The 22,498-nt window shown below is 46.9% G+C and overlaps 1 protein-coding gene across 2 annotated transcripts in view; it reads left to right on the forward strand.

The window, feature by feature from the left end:
- The window catches only part of LOC135827295 (fibropellin-1-like), a 31,768-nt gene extending 15,482 nt beyond the window's left edge, over nucleotides 1-16,286 (forward strand). For both annotated transcript variants that reach the window (XM_065339821.1, XM_065339822.1), the window contains exons 3-11: nucleotides 6,648-6,935; nucleotides 9,312-10,601; nucleotides 11,371-11,586; nucleotides 12,178-12,271; nucleotides 12,876-13,203; nucleotides 14,045-14,093; nucleotides 14,779-14,914; nucleotides 14,956-15,116; nucleotides 15,739-16,286. In XM_065339821.1, coding sequence (XP_065195893.1) covers nucleotides 6,648-6,935; nucleotides 9,312-10,601; nucleotides 11,371-11,586; nucleotides 12,178-12,271; nucleotides 12,876-13,203; nucleotides 14,045-14,093; nucleotides 14,779-14,914; nucleotides 14,956-15,116; nucleotides 15,739-16,010 — 2,834 coding nt within the window. In that variant the 3' untranslated portion in view covers nucleotides 16,011-16,286. The remainder of the gene's footprint in view (nucleotides 1-6,647; nucleotides 6,936-9,311; nucleotides 10,602-11,370; nucleotides 11,587-12,177; nucleotides 12,272-12,875; nucleotides 13,204-14,044; nucleotides 14,094-14,778; nucleotides 14,915-14,955; nucleotides 15,117-15,738) is intronic.
- The last annotated feature ends 6,212 nt before the right edge of the window (nucleotides 16,287-22,498 follow it).

Here is a 22,498-nt window from a genome sequence, read left to right on the forward strand (position 1 = left end):
CGTGAGAGTTTGCTGGGAACAGAACATGCGCCTTCTGTGTGAACATATTTTTGCGTGTGCGCAAAAACTTATTTAACACAAGCATCCGCATGCCGCACTCACACAATGAGCAACCAGTTTGGGGAAAGGGAGGGTTTGTCAATTGCTTTGCCAGGCTCCGAGTGAGTGACAGCTTAGAGCTGTGTGAATGTGTGTGTATGGCAGCTGGGCAGGGCCCTGCTGCGGAGGCTGAGTGAGCCGTATGGAGGCAGCCGGGCAGGGCCCGGCTGTGGAGGCTGAGTGAGCCGTATTGAGAGGCTGAATGAGCCGAGGCTGAGTGAGCCGTCTGAGTGTGAGACGCTGAATGAGCCGTATGAGGAGCCTGGTAAGCAAGGTTGACTCCCCAACTAGAGAACCTCCTATTCACTGTTAATTAACTGTAGAGGGAGTGCCACAGATTTTGGACAATAGTAGAGTGATATTGAGTTACTGAGTGTACAGTCGGTACATTGGTGACATTCGGTTATGCTCTGGCACCCACAATAAGTGGGCTCAGTCTGTCTGATCAGCGCTTACCCAGGACCGGTGCTGCCAGCTTTCATGGCAGTTTGCATGTGGACTTCCGTCACTCGGCGGTGCAAGGCACGGCCGAAGTCTCCCCAGGAATGGACGGAAGAGCACGCACGGGAGTGGGCATGTGAGCGGCGGTAGGGTGGCACGAATGGAATCGCTTGAAATCTTGCCTGGAGAGAGCGTCAGCAAGGATGTTGGTAGTTCCAGGTATGTGACGGGCGGTGACCATAAAGTTACCCTTGGCGCAGATGAAGAAGAGCTGCCGTAGGAGTGATATCACATTAGTGCAGCGACTGGAGCCAGACTTGAGAACAGCGGCGACAGCTTCGTTGTCGGTATGGAAGCGGATACGCTTGCGACACCACTGGTGGCCCCACGTAGCACATGCAATGCAGATGGGATACAGCTCCTTGAATGCAATGCAGAGCGGAGTGTGTTGTGGTGACCAGGTGTCGGCAAACCAATGCGTGCCGTAAACTGCGCCATGCCCGATTGCGCCAGATGCGTCAGATTCTATCAGGATGTCGCTGGCCAGCGTCTCCTGGAGATCGAGGAAGAATGACTTGCCATTCCAGCCATCGAGTAGGTGAGACCACCAAAACAGGTCCAGATGACATTCTGGAGAGAGACGGATGCGGTGGTAGGGCTTGGAAACGTTGAGCGTGGCATCATACAGTCGGCGCATGAATGTACGGCCTGGCGTGATGACGCGGCTGGCAAAGTTCAGCTTGCCCAACAGCTGTTCAAGCTCCCGTAGACGGCAGGATTTGCGTTGGCGAAAGGCCAATAGTCTGGAGCGGATGTCGTCAACCTTGTCCTGTGGGAGACGAGCCACTTTCTGGACGGAGTCCAGTTCGATGCCCAGGAAGGTGAGGTTGGGCCGACTGTCTTTTCGTCGGTAATGGGAACTCCCAAGTAGCGGAATACGGAGAGGACTACGTTCAGACGCTGCGCACATAGCGTTGAGTTTGCAGGGCCACAGAGCCAGAAGTCGTCCGGAAGGTGCAGGAGGCGGGGAACCTGGAACAGTTCACAGGTTATCTGGCAAAGTGCGTCCGCAATGCAGTTAAACAAGTAGGGTGCAGACCTCAGCCCGAATGGCAGTACTTTGTCATAGTAGAATTGGCACTGCCACTGGAAACCCAACAAATGGTATGCAGTGGGTGCGACAGGGACCATTCGAAATGCATTGCGTATGTCGAGCTTCGCCATCAAGGCACTGGTACCTTGCCGTTGCAGAAGCTCAATGGCATTGTCCACTGTGACATAATGTAGGGAGAACGAATCCTTGTTTATCCCATCATTGACAGACATACGATCAGGGTAAGACAGGTGGTGAATGAGGCGGAATTTCCCGTTGTTCTTGGGCACTACGCCGAGCGGAGAGCATACAAATGGGTGGAAAGGCTGGACAGAGAAAGGACCGGCCGATTCGTCACGTCGGACCCGGTCAGCAATTTGTTGTTGTACAAGCTGAGCATGTTCAATGGAAGTTGGGAGGTTGCCAGGGATGATAGATACAGAAGCACCAGAGTGGCCAATGGGGAACCCGTGTTGCAAGCCATTAAGGAAAAAGTCAGAGAGGACACGATTAGAAATACAGGGCAAAAGAGTCATTAGGCGGGCTATGTACAGAGGCGTGGGGAGACTACTTCGCTGCGACGGGCTTGTCCGTCTGGGGGGGGGGGGGGTCCCCGGCGACCGTCGTTGGTGCAGCGAGATGACCTCGGTCGCCGCAGGTTGAGCAGACGTGCAAGCGTTCACAGGGCTGGTGTTGGCATGGGCGGCCACGGTTGAAGTTGAGGCAGATCTGGCGGGTGCTGCCCGCCCCGGCCAGAAATGGCTGCGTATTTCGGCTGGTGTTGGTGCCAGCTGGAGCACGTGGCCCTGCCAAATACTGTGGGCAACGGTCACAGCTGTGGTGCGTTGTGCAGCGCGGACATGATGGTCGGGGTGCCCGGATCAGGTGCAGGCTCCAGAGGCTTTGGTCGATTGCGTCCCAACGAGCCGAGGTTGTTGCCGCCGCGGCACGGAAGGCACGGTCATACCCCAGTACAGCTGGGGTCGCAAACTGCTGGTTGGCAGTACAGATAATGTGCTGGTACGTCACCAACTCCAGTGCTTGGAATGGCACATATTTCAGTGCGCAGGCCATGTAGAGTGTGTAGGCTTCCAGCCAGGCAGTGAAGTCGACAATGGAGCGCTTCTTAGTCACACATAAATTGAGGGACACACGCCGGCCCTCTCCGTTGGCGGTACTGAGCTCCAAGGGCTCGGACCCTGCGCCCATATTCTCCTGGAGGAGATCCTCCAGCTCGATATATTCGCCGTGTGTGATTTTGTCGGGCAACTTACGCGGGACCGTGGGAACAATAGAGCTGGACTCACGAGTGTTCCCCATGGGCGCTGCGATCGGAGGCAGTGCGGGTTGCACGAGGGAAATGTCCATGGGGCCGGAGTCGAACTGCGGCGGGTGTTTGTTGACGGCGTTGGACGCGGTTTGGACCACATCTGCCACTGAGGGGACCGCCGCCTGATCATGGCCGTCCGGATCCTGGCGAGCTGAAATTCGCTCCTCAAGGCGCTCGACTCGAGCCAGCAGGGGGTGCAGAGCCGTCGACACGGCCGCCGTAACGGAACGTGGAGTTAGGCCAGTTGGGAGTAAGCTGGCCGGCTGGGGAACGGCGGACGGGATATCGTCCTGCTCCGCACGGGCATTGCCGGATCGATCCGCACGGATATTGCCGGAACAATCGGCCGCATGGTCCGCAGGGGCTCGATTCGGAGTGTCGGCATACGGGGACGACGAGGCGCGCCTGCGGCTGAAACGTCTGGGCCCGGGAGCCGACTGCTTACGTGCACTGGGCATCTCCGTGAGCTATGGTAAACCTTGAGATTGAGGTTGAGAAAGAAATCCACTGCCAATGCGGACAAAGCAAGAACTGAAGTCAGGAACAGTGGACTTCGGAGAACAATGAGCGCGTGAGAGTTTGTTGGGAACAGAGCATGCGCCTTCTGTGTTAACATATTTTTGCGCGTGCGCAAAAAATCATATTGTGTAATGCAGGAATGTATAAACTATAGGATTCACTCAATCTTGGGACAGAACTGTTTCGCCCCTTGTGGACTCATCAGCGCAGCCCAGAGAAAATGAGGCCGAACCTGATGGCAATGAAAAAAATCCAAAGCCAGTTAAACCAGGCCCGAAATTACCTAGCCAGAGTGCTCAAACTGATAAGTGAATGAGCTTTGCGTAACGCAAACAGCAAAGGCACTGCCCCTTGTAAGAGTGCTTAACTCATTTTAAAGGGGAAAAAGCGATAACATGATTGTGATTCATAGAGGGTTTTCTTTCGATGATCATCAGTGAACCTACTTCGAATGGTAACATACATGTGAATAAACACTATCATAATTATGTGCTCAAACAAATCTACGTCATGATTGGAGGTTACCAAGACTACTCATATTTTATGCTTTTTTGCATTTCATGAATGTTACATGGTATTATGTTAGGATTATTTGTTCTATAATAGCTATAAAGAGAACAAATTCTGCTGTCATCGCCACACTACAACAAAGTCATGAAGGTTTACCAAAATCGATTTTCTTGTCACAATCATCAGTGGAAAGCCGTGACTGAAGAATAACCATGCCAAATCAATAATTTATATACATTTAATAAATGTGTTACGAGAACAAAACAAAGTGCTAAAAATAGAATGAGGGAAGGTGAGACAATAGAAGTAAAGTGAGAGCTAAGTGCAACAGGGGTGAGGAACTACTTCCTCCGCGTCATCGAAATTGTCGCAGTTTGACTTTTGACATAAAACGGGGTATTTACTCACCAGCACTCGTATCAGAGGCAAGGAATCGGACATAGGCGACAGTCATCAGTATAGGGTGACGGCAAAGTTCTATTTTCTGTTATTGGAATCTGAAATTTTTGAACTAGACGCAATTTCTTCGCTGATGTCGCTGCGATGGTATTTTCAACTCGCTGAGATCAGTCAGGCGTTGCAGGCTGCACATTTCTCGTGCTTATGGCCATTCACTCGAGCCTCATCACTGTTTTACCTTAGCTGGGGTGAGAATGACTTCGTGGAACAAGTAGCAGCGCTCGGAGAAACATCGAGGGGTCAGCAAACTAAATGCATGCAACGACGATAAAATTTGTTGCTCTGGCTGAGACACTCAGTACATGATTTTACCTGCAAGAGCCGTGTACTATGGTGTAGACTCTACACGAAGTGCTAGTGATGCACGCGCAGGTGCCGTTCCAGTGATGCTGAAAAAGAGGGCGCTCTGGATGATAGTACACTTACCTGCATGAGCTGTGACCACACAGGTAAAATAAATGGGCATGCCACGGCTAAAAAAAGTTCATTTTCAAGATCGAGGTGGTTCCGCCGACGGTAATCAACCGACCTCGCAACGATCCTTTATTCTTACTAGGCTTCGTTAGGGGTGAAGTAGAAATCATCCAGAGCTAGCAGACGACAAGCATAGCAGCTCTTGTCCTGTAGAGAAAGTCAAAGCGTCTGACATGAGGCGCGACCAACTTTCAACCTTCCTTGAAATATTTCGGAACGATATTTTTGCGTCCATTGACATCAGCGACGACGAGGACTTCATCTCTGCATGAAAACTCTCAGCCCAACTGTCCTGGAACGTTACTCTAGTCTTCAGACTATCATACTGTGTAAAAAGTTTTGAATGGTTTAGCTTATGGAGTTGTCAGTAACAAGTGGCAAGTCACTAGTCAAACTGCGACAATTTCGATGACGCGGAGGAAGTAATTGCAACGCTAGAACTGTGTAGTTAGACAAACAATCATGCTGTGCACCTACGAAACCAATCTTAACGCAACTACATGTTTCTTCTGCTTACAAAGATCAGGCTTATGCAAACGAATACAAACAGCCTCAAGTACTTTCAACTGACTAGCGTACCGTGCACGACAAAGAACAGAAAAACTAAAATCATCATACACCTGCAGACACTTAGGGTGAGACAACAGATGAAGAAAAACGGCAGACTTCTTACGATCACAATCACCATCCGATTCCTCGTCTCCACCAACCGCAACCTCGTCCCCCGTCTCATCTTCCAACTCGTCCTCAGTATCGTCCTCCGTGTCATTCTCCTCATCACCACCGATCGGTCCCAGGCTCGCTTCACGTTGCTGAACCTCTGTTCGTTGACTCCTCCTTTGATCTTGATGGTAATTTGTTACCATTGTTGTTGTTGTCATTGTTGTTGTTCCTGTTGTTGCCAAATCATCTGTTCCCAGTGTCTTCGCCGGTGCTTGACATCCAGTACTGTAATAATTCATTGAATAATTAGCCGTTGATCGTCTAGGTCTTTGAATGTTGATCTCACTTTACTTCTATTGTCTCACCTTCCCTCATTCTATTTTTAGCACTTTGTTTTGTTCTCGTAACACATTTATTAAATGTATATAAATTATTGATTTGGCATGGTTATTCTTCAGTCACGGCTTTCCACTGATGATTGTGACAAGAAAATCGATTTTGGTAAACCTTCATGACTTTGTTGTAGTGTGGCGATGACAGCAGAATTTGTTCTCTTTATAGCTATTATAAAATTGTTGTCTCCGCGTCGATTATTTATTATTTGTTCTATTTATCGTATTGTCAAAAATCCTTACTCCGAAACGCCTCTTTACACATGATTGTATATGGAAGATATCTTCCTTCAAGTTAACGTAGTCCGGGAAATATGCAGGACATTGTACCCTTTATTCTCCGCATGAAAGCCAAGAACATGATGTACTGAGTTGCTATCTGTTTTCAATCAGATTATACAGCACTGAATAGGCAGGGTAACTTCGTACGCAGACGCACACTTCAACGCACGGGAACTGAAAGCCAGTAGCCAAAACCTATTCCTGACTCCAATGTAGGCAAAACAGATTGAATAGGAGTAGGTGGAAATTATCTTTGTTGTTTGAGCATTTTACGGAACATTCGTACGATTTTTCGCTGCACGTATTTGCCCTCATAGCCAGATTGTGAGAACAAAGCAAATATCAACATAATATTTGTTATCCTAAACCTCTTTCTTCTCTACAGGTCTGACAATCGCTCCTGTGTCGTTGATCATTACTGAGGGCAGCAATGCCACCAGTGTATGCAATGTAACTACTGGCCAGATCACATCCAATGTCACCTGGACCTTTAACCTGAATCCTCTTCCCGATTCGCAAGTTTTCCAGTCTGGAAAGTATGGCGAGATTATCACTTATGTCAATGTGGCCAGACCAACAATGATTCCTGGAGCCCCTATCCTCCATCAATGCAGTGTTATGGATGACAATGGAGGTGTTCTAGCCACAAGCAATACTCAATCTATCAGTGTTGGTATGTTTGTTGTGCTGTTTTGGTGCATGATTGTATAATCAGTTCCTTTTTTGTTGTTTGTGTGTGTGGGGGGGGGGGTCTGCTGTGTGAGAGGTGAGAAAATATCGGAGTCAGTAGAATCTGCAGCGGCATGAGGCCGGATATTGTGTCGCGAAGCCGTGATGCTACCTACACCTTTGTTTCCCTCCTCATGAAGGCAGCTTAGCCGTTTAACTGGAGCTGTATGTCAAAGTCAGGGTGTGTCTGTACATGTATGTACGTACATGTGTGTGTGTGTGTGTGTGTGTGTGTATGTGTGTGTGTGTGTGTGTGTGTGTGTGTGTGTGTGTGTATATGTGCATGTGTGTGTATGGCCAGAACGTTCGGCGTTGACTGTGATGTCGAGGACATCATCCGAGAGTATCGACTGTGTTGGCTTGGGCACGTTGGCCAGATGACTGACGACTATAGATCTACGCCGAAGCGAGTTTTGTTTTAGGAGCCCCCTGCAACCCATCCTCCCCACGGTTCACGCAAGTGGTGGTGTGACGGCATCGTAGATGATCTCCGCTCTACCAGCCTCCTTGTGCTTTCTGGATGCTTGTTTGCTGCTGCCCAGGATTGCTCTGTCTGGAGGCAGATTGCTCAACGTCGGCCGCCCGTGCTCCCCCTGACAATGACCCTGGCTTTCACTGCGCAAGAGGAAAGGTCTGCGGTCATCCCGGGATTCTCAAGCGTCACGCTCCATACTGAAAAACTAGCAGATAGTCCCTTCGTCATCATATCATTGCCATCGGCAATGATCGAGAATTCGAGGATTAATCAAGTATTAATCTAAGGTTCAAGGTGTGTGTATGTTCGTGTGTGTATGTGTGTGTGTGTGTGTGTGCCTTGTTTGGCGTCGGCGTATGGAATGGCTCGGGCACGAAGCGCGCATGCCTGCAGGCCGTGCTCTCGTCCAGATTTTGTTTGGAAAGTTGAGTGGTCGTCGCCCTCCTTGTTGCCCCCGGCGGCGCTGGAAAGACGTTGTCCAGAGAGACATGAAGGCAGCCGGCGTGGATTCCTGGTTTCAGAATGCACAAGATCGGCAGAGCTGGAGGATGTTCCTTGCTGAGCCACCACCACATGCAGATGATCTGCCGCCTTTGCGCTGCTTGCTGTGTGCCAGAGACTTCCGCCGCCATAACGACATGGCCCGGCACAAGTGCATTGCCCACCGGAAGTTGCCTGTGTCACAACAGAAGGGTGCCAGGCAATGTATGAAGTGTATGCGGTGTTTGAAGAGCGCTGGAAAACTGGCTGTGCACCGCTGTCCTGTGTCCACGGATGCCCCTGCTGAATCTATTCGCCATGAATCTGACTCTTTTCGATGTGATGTTTGTCTCTGATCTTTCCGCTCCCGTTCTGGTCTGAGCCGTCATCACTGTGACCGTGCGAAACGGATGTCAAGTGCAGCCAGGAACAACTGCCGTGATGACTGCGAACATTGCGAAAGGCGGTTATCAAGCCAAGGTCACAGGATTTGCAACGCCATGCCCAATTCTGTTGACTTCGCGATTTATCTCTCTTCTCTTGTTTCTTCTTGTCGTCGTCTCACGCTTCTGGGAGCGGCGTGGCCCAATAGGGTGGCTGTACATAGTAGTACTACTAGAAGTAGTATTAGTGTGTGAATATAATGCTTGTATGTGTTTGTGTCACAATGTGTGTGTATTATGCGTGTGTGCTTGTGGGTATATGAGTGCACTCGTGTGTGTACATGTATGTGTATAATGTATATGTGCATAGGTGTGAGTACATGCGCGCGCATGCGTGTATGAGTGTGTGGGTGGGTGTGGGTGTATGCATACACCCAAATGAAAAAAAAATGAAAAATAGGGATTCACTGGCCAGAAAAAGCTACTTCAATCAGCTGTGTGGTGGATATCAGGCTAAAATTAGTGGCGGTCAATTCATCAGCCTTGCAAGCTGTTGAATGGTGTAATCCCAGCACAAGTTGTTATGTCTAAACATAGCTGTTCGCTATCATCGCTTCCGCGATGCAGGTCTGAGGTCTGAGGTATGCACACCTGTATGTAAGTCTGCGTGTCTGTGCTTGAAAGAGAAACAAATTCTGGGAACAACATCGATCATAAACAGATCATTGCTTACGAGTATGTCTCTATGATTGTAAACTCCAGGGCTTACCGGGTGTTAGTGGCCATCGTGACTTCCCTTCGGGCACGATAATTTACTTCATTTTCTATGATTGTAAAGTGGATTCTCCATCAATTTGGGTCACGTTAATTTTTCTGCTGTAAAATTACAATCAGTGTGGTCTCATTGCTAGATTCATTTTTTTGTGGACTAATCTTTTCGGTGTGTTTGTGTTTTGTTCTTGCAACGCCTGTGTCATGTCAGATGTAAACAATTGTCTCAATGGCAATTACTGTGAGGTGGTTCGCGGCATACCCAACAGTGCTTGCAGGAATGTATTGGGATCGCCCATTGAGAGTTGCCTCTGCCTCGTCGGCTTTGATCCCGTGGGTGCGTGTGGCAATCTTGATGAATGTAGTCTGGGAACTCACAATTGTTCCGCGCTCGGAGGCAACTGTACAGATACGTTTGGATCATATCAATGTGCCTGCCTGGCGGGATTCTCTGGTGATGGATTCAACTGTGTGGACATAGACGAATGTGCTCTACCGTCACCGTGTCACATCAATGCCACGTGTAATAACACTGTAGGCAGTTTCACGTGTACTTGTAACCCAGGTTACACCGGTACAGGATTCCTCTGTGGAGACTTAAATGAGTGTTTGGTCGGTGAGGGTCCGTGTGATACCAATGCCATGTGTGCAAACACCGTCGGTAGTTTCACGTGTACGTGCAACTCCGGTTTCACCGGTACAGGGTTGGTTTGCAATGATGTGAACGAGTGTTTGGTTGTACCAGGTCCTTGCAATGCCAATGCCACATGCAACAACACCATAGGCAGTTTCACGTGTACGTGCAACCCAGGTTTCAATGGCACCGGCTTCGTTTGTGAAGACTTGAACGAGTGCTTGGTCGGAGCGGGTCCGTGTGATGCCAATGCCAGATGTAACAACACTATCGGTAGTTTTACGTGTACCTGTATTGCAGGCTACACTGGAAATGGATTTGTTTGTAATGATGTGAACGAGTGCTTGATTGGACCGGGTCCGTGCAACGCCAACGCCACCTGTAACAACACCATAGGAAGCTTCACGTGCACGTGCAACGCAAGTTTCAACGGCAACGGGATCATTTGTGAAGATGTGAACGAGTGTATGCTCGAACCGGGTCCGTGTGCACCGAACGCCACGTGCACCAACGTCGTGGGTAGTTTCTCATGCATGTGCAACCCTGGATTTACCGGCGATGGGCTCACCTGCGTGAACATCGTGGAGTGTGACAATATGCCGTGCGACGTCAATGCCCGTTGTACGGACACCGTCGGCAGTTTTGCATGCCGGTGTAATCCTGGTTTTAGTGGCGCTGGTGTTGGCAGTAACTCCTGTGTGGATATCGATGAATGCAGTGACGGAACGCACAATTGCTCAGCAGTCAGTGGCACCTGCACCAATGTCATGGGCAGCTTTTCATGTGCGTGTGCAATGGGTTTCAGCGGCAATGGACTTCAGTGTGCGGATGTTGATGAGTGTTCAAGCGGCATTCATGGCTGCAGTGGTGAGTTTGCTTGTGTTTGTTTGCTTAGCTTTATTTTACTTCACCATAGGCACAGGCAGAATCTGCCTTCTCACTGGGCGCATTGCCACAGGTCTCGCAAGAAGATGAAGATGTGAGACTACTTCTTCAAGGTTACTTGACAGTATTGATGGTTTGCAATTGCTTCATCACTTTGGGTGCTTATGACAACGCACCATCACAGGATGGTAGTACAGTGTTACTGGCCTTGTAAAATCTGCTAATCCGCACAACATTGACTTAACCAGTGACCACGGTTCCTTTGTATGCAATACAACTTTTTCAGCATGTTTTCTAGGTGAATCATAATTATTATACTCATGTCCATTTTGAAATGGCGCCGTTGATTCTGGACAGTTTCATTATTGAGTGGCCCTTCTGTTTATCTCTCTCCAACCGTGATGTGCGTGTATGTGTGTGTGTGTGTGTGTGTGTGTGTGTGTGTGTGTGTGTGTGTGCGTGCGTGTGTGTGTGTGCGTGTGTGGCCACAGGACTTGCAACGCCATGCCAAATATTGTTGACTTTGCGATTTCTCTCTCTTCTCTTCTCTCTTCTTGTCGTTGTCTCCCGCTTCTGGGAGCGGCGTGGCCCGATAGGGTAGCTGTACATAGTAGTAGTAGTAGTAGTAGTGTGTGTTTATATGTGTGTGTGTGTGCGTGTGTGTATGTGCATGTGTGTGTACGTCCGCACGTGCACATTTGCGTATGTGTGCCTGCACGTGGGTGTCCACGGTGTTGTTTGTTTCCTGCAGAGTTTGCTAGCTGCACAAACACAGTTGGTAGTTTCATATGTGCATGCCTATCAGGCTACACAGGCACTGGACAGATGTGCGCAGATACTGATGAATGCTTGCAGTCACCACCAGCCTGCCCCAGTACCAACCAGCTGTGCCAAAATATGGCGGGCACCTTCAGGTGTGACTGTGAGTCTGGTTTCTATGCCAACGACTCATCGAATTGTATTACAGGTGAGGCAGTGTGTTACCCCCCCCCCCCACATACACACCTTTTGTGGGGTTGTACACATTTGGGGGATTTGGAAATGGCGGATGTGTTCATGGAACGATCATACTTCTGACTAGGGTCCGGCGGATTCTCCAGGTAGAAAAATTGGCAGAATTCGGTACTTTTTCTGGTAAGTTTCATGCATGTTTGGTATGTGGATGAAGAAATGGAGCAGAATTCGAGGAATTGCCCGCCATAAGGGTTGTATGGTTCTGCCGATTTCACTGCTTTTTGAGCAGAATCTGCCACCTTTTCGAGCAGAATCCGCCAGTCCCTACTTCTGACTTGGCGTCTTCAATAGAAGCCAACTTTTGTATTGTTCCCTGCAAGTCTGAATCTTTAATCTCTCCACTGGTACCTCAGAGAATGTTATCGCTGATCTTATGAGTAGAATAGCAATGAAAAAATGAAATTCTAATTATGGATGCTCGTATCATAAACATCGCAGCAAAGTTATAGTTCCAGGACATTGCTTGTTCACGTATACATTGGAAAATGACGAGAAAATCTCTAAATGATTTAGTTTCCTCCCTCTTTCATAATGGTCATTCCAGTGTCCAACCTTTTGGAAGGCTTTGTTCCACCGGTAGCACCTACGCCCAATACCCTGACCTGGACTATCACCAGATTCCCAGATACCTCACTCATGTAAGTCCCGTCGTGTTGCTAGGGAGATTAAGAGCCACTCAGCTGTGGTGTCTGTACCTGTGTGTCATCATTAAAATTTGTTGACTTGCCACACAGTGCATGCCTGCTGTGACCTTTCTAGTATTGTTGTTCTTCTATTGGCTGCTATCGAGTTCACCAACTAAACCAGATTTTGAACACTCAGACCAGTACTCTTTGTCAGTTTTGTGCTAGACTGTGCACGTCTGGCTGAGTGGCTGTTCAAAAATCTGGTTTAGTTGGTGGACTCGATCGCATAACTTGTGCCCACAATTTCAATGTTACAATTTTTTTCCTTGGCTCGCCATCTGAGTTCTATGGTCTGCTTCGATTTTCTTCTGAAATTCTTTTTAAGAGCAAATCAGACTTCGGGTTCTGATTGAGTTTTATGCACTTCCAATGTTCTACCTGTAATCGTAATCTGCAGAATCACCCGCATTGTACTTCTGGATCTCGGGACATGTCCATCCACTGTGGACTTTGCACCCCCCCCCCCCCCCGGGGCTTACTTCCCTTTGGTTTGAACCCTATGACTGTATTTGAGTTGTAGTGTTTCCCATGTTCTACTTGTGACCATGTTCTGCAGAAACTACCGTATTGTAGTTGTGGATCTCGGCACCGATCCATCCACTGTGGACTTTTCCGAGTCGCCTGGCTTCACGTACGCCAACGGAGCCAACGTCTTGACATATGAACAGGTACGCGATCAAGGCACGTTCAGCACGCCCCGCGCTGCTTACTATGCGGCCGTCTTCACGTTCGGCAGCGGTCAGACAATGCAGTTCACGTCAGGCGCGGACATGATGACAACAGTGTCGGGCGTGCGGAATGGCCCACTGGTTTCCGATCGTTCGTACACCATCTTCTACGAAGCATCTGCGGCGGCGTTTACGTCACGGCGCAAACGACAGACTGTAAGTTGGTGCAATAGTGGTGAGTCTAAATGGATGTGCACCTTTATATTCTTTTATAAAAGAATTCAGATGGTGAACCAAGGGCAAAAATTGTAACATTTGCCCACAGTGTGCCCACAATTTCCATGTTACATTTTTTATTATTCCTTTCTCAAGTATTTGTGCATTTGCTAGTAAACCGATACCTTTGGTCAAGGGAGACGACTGCATCACTCTTGCACCCCCTCCGCCTCCCAAAAACAACAGCAAAGAGAGGTAGCTGTATATCGCTGTCTTCCTTGGTGCTTCTTCAACATAGGCGTGTGATAGGGAAACTGTCATCCGCAAATTACCCCTGGTACTGCACTCTATTGATTGATTGCAGCCAATAATGCCCGCTTGGGTTGCAAAAAATCACACGACGCTCCAGTGACAAACCCTGCCCAATTCACATGCATCATGCCAAAAGCAAATATGAGAAATGTAGTGTTGGTCACCCTCCTTACTAGGGATTTACTGATTACACCATTCGTACTCTGTGTGTCCACTGTCCTTGTGCTTCACAACTATTCGACAGTATGTCCTCTCTTACTCATGGCATAATCCATGGATATAATCAACTGTTGGTAGCGATCTCAGTTAGCTGGACAAGTGTGAGGATGTGCGGCGGACTGGTACGCTTCGTGCCGTCGAAGAAGATTGCTGTGGATTCTAATGCGTTCCGTTGATTTACGGCAAATGGCAGCCGCTATCTGTCTGGTCGCCAATCGGAAACTAGTAACCGTTGTCGCCGGTCCAGACACACTCGTGAATGAACCCGTGATTTGTGTCATTCTCGTCTTTTTGTTTTGTTTCTGTGCAGATAATCTCAGGCATAACAGCTTCAGCCTATCAACCAGTGCAAAGAACAGGTGAGAACTAGTCCTGCGTATTGATTTTAACCTGCATGTTCTGCTTGGTGTGTAGGAAGGAATGGAGAGTTACGCAGGTTACACAAATATATACTGTAGCTATGTGCCTTTTACTCATGTGTCTCGTGAAATATACACCTGCTGCCGATTTTCTCTCTGTCTCTCACACACACTCTCTCTCTCTCTCTCTCTTTTTCGATCTTTTCTTCTTTTCTCACTAAAACACCCACCTTACTTGACAGAAATACAGACAGAGATAATTATAGACAAGGAGACATACGAGACAGATGAGACAGATGAGAAAGATGAGAGAGAGAGAGAGAGAAAGAGAGACAGAGAGAACGAGACACAGCGAAAGCGAGGTAGAGAGATTTCGAAAGAGGAGGCGGAGATTGAAAGAGAGTGCGAAGGAGAGTGAATGAGCCTAGGTCCTGGGTAGGTCTATGGCTACAGTGTATGTATATGTACATCACTCGCACCATTTTCATCGCATTATTTTAACTGAACAGCTGATTAATTTATCCTTGTACAATTATCAAATCTACTCCTGCTGTTGTTGTCATGATGTGTTGTGTTCGAAGAGCATTGAGAAGGTTCCGTATTGTGCTGCAGCTTTCAAGTTACTGATGATGAAGACAATTATCTAGGATGATGAAAGATATGTTTATCATTGTACCTTTCCCAGATGCAGCTCTGGAAATACTGGAGCTCAACAACGTGTCGATATACACAGATCAGCGAGGACGGCTGGAGTGCCGGGTTCGAGGGAAACCGTTGCCAACCATACTCTGGAGTACCCCGGCCTCTGCCAACTCGAACAGGTTTTACTCTGGAGTACCCCGGCCTCTGCCAACTCGAACAGGTTTCAGATTCTCACGTTGACCGTGCCTGAAGACCCCTTGGTGTTGATAAGTGTCATCACGTTCACTGTTATTAATGTCCTGGAAGATGCTGGTGCGTACACTTGCACGGCCAATAACGCAGTTAGCGTTTCCATGGCTACGGCATATCTCACAGTGCTGGGTGAGTTGTTATTTTTTCACTCTGCGTAAGTTAAGCTGAAAAGCAAGCGTGCATAGTGCCAAGAGTGTGCAACTGTCATCTCTGAGCTAGGGGTATCCTGCGTGCGGCACTGTCTTCATTGCGTAGTCCAAAGACGATCCAGCGGTCTCGATTGATCACCTGCAATACGTTAACCTGACAGGCAATACCTGTCTATGTCACATCACATCCTAACCATCCAAAGTGTCCCAGGAAAGCGTAGACTCATATCTCCAGTCACGTCATTTGCCATGTTCACCCAAAATATAATGTCAAAGGCAGAGCCTGTTACACTTATGCAATAGAGAGAAAGACGGAATAGGAGTGTGAAAATGCCATGTGAATGAGCACTCCTCAAAGGACTATAAATTGAAATCACGGAAATAGTGTGGCCCACAAGTTATGCTTTAAACTCCACCAACTATTTTTAATGTATTATAATTATTATGCCCTTGGCTCCCCACCTTAGTTCTTACTTCAAATTACCATGAATATGTCATGTATATCTGATGGTGCAAAGAGATTGTAGTCGCGGATTCTGTGGTCTTAACCTAATTTATTCTCCTTCACTCCCATAATTATATTTTTTTCTGCATATCTTTAGAGCAAGAAGCATCGTCATCGCGTACAACGACCGCCATTATAGCGGCGGCCATTGGCTTTGTTGTCGGCTTGCTTCTCCTTGGTGGGTTGGTAGTGATTTATATGGTGCACCGCCGACGTACGGCTAGGACCGTCACGGTGATGGAGAACAACGGCATCATACCACAGACCTTGCTTGAAAACCGAATGACCAAGAATGAAGCGTACGTGTTGACTCCGACTAGGGCCGACACAAACCAAGGCCCGCTCTATGAGAGCATGCGCCTATCCTAATCTGTATTGCATGCTTTTAAAGTCCCTTATCCTTTATGTTTTGGAGCGTGTACCACAACCTTTTCGTTCAGTATCTCCCAGGTTTAAACTCTTACAGGGATTTGCTTGGGCAATTATGTCAAAAGTCTGATAGCCAGTATACATCAATGTACCAATATGCTAAATCCTATTCATCTCTTCGCTGCCTTACGTAACAAGTCATAGTTACATGTACATGCTAGCATCTCTCCAGCAATAGGCTATAGTATTATAGGCTGCCACTAGAATTTGTCTAACAATCACGTCAACTTCTGTTTTAGTATGCTAGCATCTCTCCAGCAATAGGCTATAGTATTATAGGCTGCCACTAGAATTTGTCTAACAATCACGTCAACTTCTGTTTTAGTAAATCTCTGTTCGCAAGTGGTTTTTGTGTGTGTGTTTTTTTACTAAAGCCACGTAAATCTGTCATGTGTGAGCCATGAATAAGGGTAGTGGTGGAGGGGCTGGGATGCTCTGCCGACATTGGGTCTCGGCATGTGAGATATATACTATAGTTAAGAGAGAGAGAGAGAGAGAGAGAGAGAGAGAGAGAGAGAGAGAGAGACAGACAGACAGACAGACAGATAGACAAACAAACGGGCAGACAGACAGACAAACAGACGGACAGACAGACATACAGGTAGACAAACATACGGGCAGACAGACAGACAGGCAGAGAATAAGAATGAGAGTGTGAGAGAGAGAGAGTGAGAGAGTGAAAGAGAGAGAGAGAAAGAGTGTGAGAGAGAGAGTTAGAGAGAGAGAAAGAGAATGAGAGGGAGAGAAAAAGAGAGAGAAAGAGTGAGAGAGAGAGAGAGAGAGAGAGAGAGAGAGAGAGAGAGAGAGAGAGAGAGAGAGAGAGAGAGAGAGAGAGAGAGAGAGAGAGAGAGAGAGCGGGGGAGGGTTGGGAAGCAAGGGAGGGGGAGAGAACTAAATACAGTATAATTATATAATGCGTAAGGGGTGCACATTCAGATCCAGAGAATGGGATAAGCAGGGCACGAGACGTATGGCAAGGTGCAGCAGTGTGTAGGCAGATGTGCATACATATTACCGAGTGTCAGTGGCCCAGTGCCTTTGCTCAGCACGGAGGTGCCGGAAGACAGACACTTTGAAACTTTGCCGTTTCCGGTGTGTGTGTGTGTGTGTGTGTGTGTATGTGTGTATGTGTGTGTTAACCATGGATTGCTTCTGGCTAGATTAACTCTTGTGTAATCAATGGTGGTAGTGAAGCTCATATCAGATCCACTTTGATTTAGCCACCCACACAAGTAGAAAGTATTACCTTCACCGGGGGCTGGGGGTAACTGCAGTTGGATCCTGGGACGGATAACCTGATGCCGTCAATCCTTTTTATGCACCTTGTCCTCACTAGGTATTTCCCAAATCTTCCAGCGGGAAAATTCGCCGAAAACAGTGGTTTTGAAGAAATCCCCGATCTTTTCGGCGAATATGTATTTTTGCACTGAATTCGCAGAAAATGGGTGTTTTGGTGCCTCTACAGCATGCTATTACAATTTCTGTTACCATTATAATATATTGTGAGAGGTGACTGCGACTTTAGGCATTTCCGAAATCGGCTAGCGGGAAAACACGCCGAAATCAATGGCTGGGAAGAAATCGCCGATAATTGCGCCGAATTCACAAATTTGGCACTGAGTTCGCAGAAAATCGATGTTTTAGTGCCTCTACAGCGTGCAGATATACATGTATGTACATTATTCCCATTAGCTATGGAAAACACGTAACTTCATTAACATCTGGCGCTAGCCAGGGTCCACACAGCTTTAATTGCGTGTGTGTTTGTGCCGTCGGCATGCCTGGCACTATCCCGTACCTGTTCCGTACCCTACCACCAAAGACAGGTGGCAACAATATTCAAATACTGTAAAACATGCAATTTTCGGTGTAACTTTAATTTCAATGATTTCGGTGGAGACACCAGGCACCTAAATTTAAATTACACCTAAAAGGCACTGGAGTATGCACTGACAAGTCAAGCTTCAGCCACTCTGAACCTACCCAGAGCTACGTCTCGTTACGGCCTGAATGCTATTTCAGTTTTGGCAGCAGACAGATGGAACATGCTTCCACCTGGATGTCGTCAAACCTAAAGCCCCTTTCTGCATTTTCACAAGCACCAAGTCATTCCTAGGGTTCCCAGTAAAAGGGCAACGCCTGTTGGGAGTTCCCTAGTAAAATAATAAATTCTACTACTACTACTACTACTACTACTACTACTACTACTACTACTACTACTACTACTACTACTACTACTACTACTACTACTACTACTACTACTACTACTACTACTACTACTACTACTACTACTACTACTACTACTACTACTACTACTACTACTACTACTACTACTACTACTACTACTACTACTACTACTACTACTACTACTACTACTACTACTACTACTACTACTACTACTACTACTACTACTACTACTACTACTACTACTACTACTACTACTACTACTACTACTACTACTACTACTACTACTACTACTACTACTACTACTACTACTACTACTACTACTACTACTACTACTACTACTACTACTACTACTACTACTACTACTACTACTACTACTACTACTACTACTACTACTACTACTACTACTACTACTACTACTACTACTACTACTACTACTACTACTACTACTACTACTACTACTACTACTACTACTACTACTACTACTACTACTACTACTACTACTACTACTACTACTACTACTACTACTACTACTACTACTACTACTACTACTACTACTACTACTACTACTACTACTACTACTACTACTACTACTACTACTACTACTACTACTACTACTACTACTACTACTACTACTACTACTACTACTACTACTACTACTACTACTACTACTACTACTACTACTACTACTACTACTACTACTACTACTACTACTACTACTACTACTACTACTACTACTACTACTACTACTACTACTACTACTACTACTACTACTTGACACAATCTTTATTAGGAAACTTGAAATGGAGATGTGAAACACAAATACAGCCATGTAGATGGAGCAGCAATGCAATACAATGTCCAAAAACTCAAGAATTCATTATCATGGGGCAATGTTGGGCAAATGTCTGTCAGGTACTATCACGCTCAGGCTGCCCGCAACCTGCACATCGTCGTGAAATTCATCCTGTTGCGGCGGTATGACGATCTTGAACCCCGCAAACAGGTGACTGCCCATCGCATAAGGCAGACTGACAGCTTACAACGGAGCTGACCCATGATAACCGATACGTGTAGGTCGACGTTCTTCTCAGCAATCAGGCATGCCAGTGTCTTCAGTGCCATTGAACATTCTCTGCCAATCATGCCCGAGGTAGAAAAAACTAGCGGTGTAAACGTACCTCTGTCAACTGCTGTCACCCGCTCTCCGTACTGGCGCTTCTTCATCCGTTCATGCGTTCTAAAGCCCCTTTCTGCATTTTCACAAGCACCAAGTCATTCCTAGGGTTCCCAGTAAAAGGGCAACGCCTGTTGGGAGTTCCCTAGTAAAATAATAAATTCTACTACTACTACTACTACTACTACTACTACTACTACTACTACTACTACTACTACTACTACTACTACTACTACTACTACTACTACTACTACTACTACTACTACTACTACTACTACTACTACTACTACTACTACTACTACTACTACTACTACTACTACTACTACTACTACTACTACTACTACTACTACTACTACTACTACTACTACTACTACTACTACTACTACTACTACTACTACTACTACTACTACTACTACTACTACTACTACTACTACTACTACTACTACTACTACTACTACTACTACTACTACTACTACTACTACTACTACTACTACTACTACTACTACTACTACTACTACTACTACTACTACTACTACTACTACTACTACTACTACTACTACTACTACTACTACTACTACTACTACTACTACTACTTGACACAATCTTTATTAGGAAACTTGAAATGGAGATGTGAAACACAAATACAGCCATGTAGATGGAGCAGCAATGCAATACAATGTCCAAAAACTCAAGAATTCATTATCATGGGGCAATGTTGGGCAAATGTCTGTCAGGTACTATCACGCTCAGGCTGCCCGCAACCTGCACATCGTCGTGAAATTCATCCTGTTGCGGCGGTATGACGATCTTGAACCACGCAAACAGGTGACTGCCCATCGCATAAGGCAGACTGACAGCTTACAACGGAGCTGACCCATGATAACCGATACGTGTAGGTCGACGTTCTTCTCAGCAATCAGGCATGCCAGTGTCTTCAGTGCCATTGAACATTCTCTGCCAATCATGCCCGAGGTAGAAAAAACTAGAGGTGTAAACGTACCTCTGTCAACTGCTGTCACCCGCTCTCCGTACTGGCGCTTCTTCATCCGTTCTTGCGTTCGGAGCTGGCTGATGACTTCCTGACGCGACAGCAAGCTTGCCTTTGGGTGTGTAACCCGGATGTCGAAAAAGGCATCTTGCTGTCTCGTCCAGAAGCCACAAGCCCGGATGTCCAGGCGGGCACCTGCCGAGCGGTTGGCTGTCCTCCCTTGGAGCCGCTCACCATCATATGGTAGTAGAGGCGGTTCCACCTCCACATCCCGGACCGCCTCACGCATCACGTCAGCCAACAAGTCCCGGATCTCATTGTGGCGTGCCACGGGGTAGCCCCCTGCCGGACACATCATCGCATGGTCTATTGTGTTTGCAGCACCACATACACAAGTCAGGGGGAGTCCGTCAGGCTGCAGGCCGTAGCGGATGCAGAACGCATCTCGGAAATCCGATTTGTTCAGCACCATCTGCATTTGGGACGATGGTTCCGCCGTTACCCAAGATGATACGCCCTTTTCCGCGGCATTCTCCACCAACAGCGCCTGTGTTGCTGTCAAATCCGGGCGCAATTCGCTAACGAGACCCGTGGCTTGGGCAGCTTTCTCTCTGCGAATACGCCCGGCCTCCTGCCGGCTGAGGGCTATTGCCTCGTTCAGCTGGTCTGTTTGAGTAGTTTCGTTGGTGCTTGTTGGATGTTCTGGTGGTTTTATGCAGGCCGCCACAGGAGCCACAATCTGTCTGGATGCAGAAAACTCTTTCTCGGCCTCCACCGAGGGCACAGGGATTGCCATGCCACCAAACCGCGCTGGTAGCGATAGCAACTTTCTCAGTGCCGACTCGTCCGAACACGAATGGCCGCTGAGCGCTGGCAGCAGCTTGTCCGTAATGGCGGCGTCGAGACGGGCCAGAAGATGCGCAGGGCAAGATAGGACGCGCAAGTGGCACCGCCACTTGGACACGAGGCCCTTTACAAACACCTCGTACGCAGCATGTGGCTGAGTGGTGGCCACCTCCGCCAGGCGATCAACCTGCAGCGTCCACTTGTCGATCAAATCTGTGATATACTCCTCACAGAAGACCGTTGTACCGAGTGCGCCGCCAAGATAACGAGCACCCTCGGTCACAACACGAATGCACTACTACTACTACTACTACTACTACTACTACTACTACTACTACTACTACTACTACTACTACTACTACTACTACTACTACTACTACTACTACTACTACTACTACTACTACTACTACTACTACTACTACTACTACTACTACTACTACTACTACTACTACTACTACTACTACTACTACTACTACTACTACTACTACTACTACTACTACTACTACTACTACTACTACTACTACTACTACTACTACTACTACTACTACTACTACTACTACTACTACTACTACTACTACTACTACTACTACTACTACTACTACTACTACTACTACTACTACTACTACTACTACTACTACTACTACTACTACTACTACTACTACTACTACTACTACTACTACTACTACTACTACTACTACTACTACTACTACTACTACTACTACTACTACTACTACTACTACTACTACTACTACTACTACTACTACTACTACTACTACTACTACTACTACTACTACTACTACTACTACTACTACTACTACTACTACTACTACTACTACTACTACTACTACTACTACTACTACTACTACTACTACTACTACTACTACTACTACTACTACTACTACTACTACTACTACTACTACTACTACTACTACTACTACTACTACTACTACTACTACTACTACTACTACTACTACTACTACTACTACTACTACTACTACTACTACTACTACTACTACTACTACTACTACTACTACTACTACTACTACTACTACTACTACTACTACTACTACTACTACTACTACTACTACTACTACTACTACTACTACTACTACTACTACTACTACTACTACTACTACTACTACTACTACTACTACTACTACTACTACTACTACTACTACTACTACTACTACTACTACTACTACTACTACTACTACTACTACTACTACTACTACT

Source organism: Sycon ciliatum, chromosome 11 (genome assembly GCF_964019385.1).
Source record: "Sycon ciliatum chromosome 11, ocSycCili1.1, whole genome shotgun sequence".
In the NCBI taxonomy this organism is placed as follows: domain Eukaryota; kingdom Metazoa; phylum Porifera; class Calcarea; order Leucosolenida; family Sycettidae; genus Sycon; species Sycon ciliatum.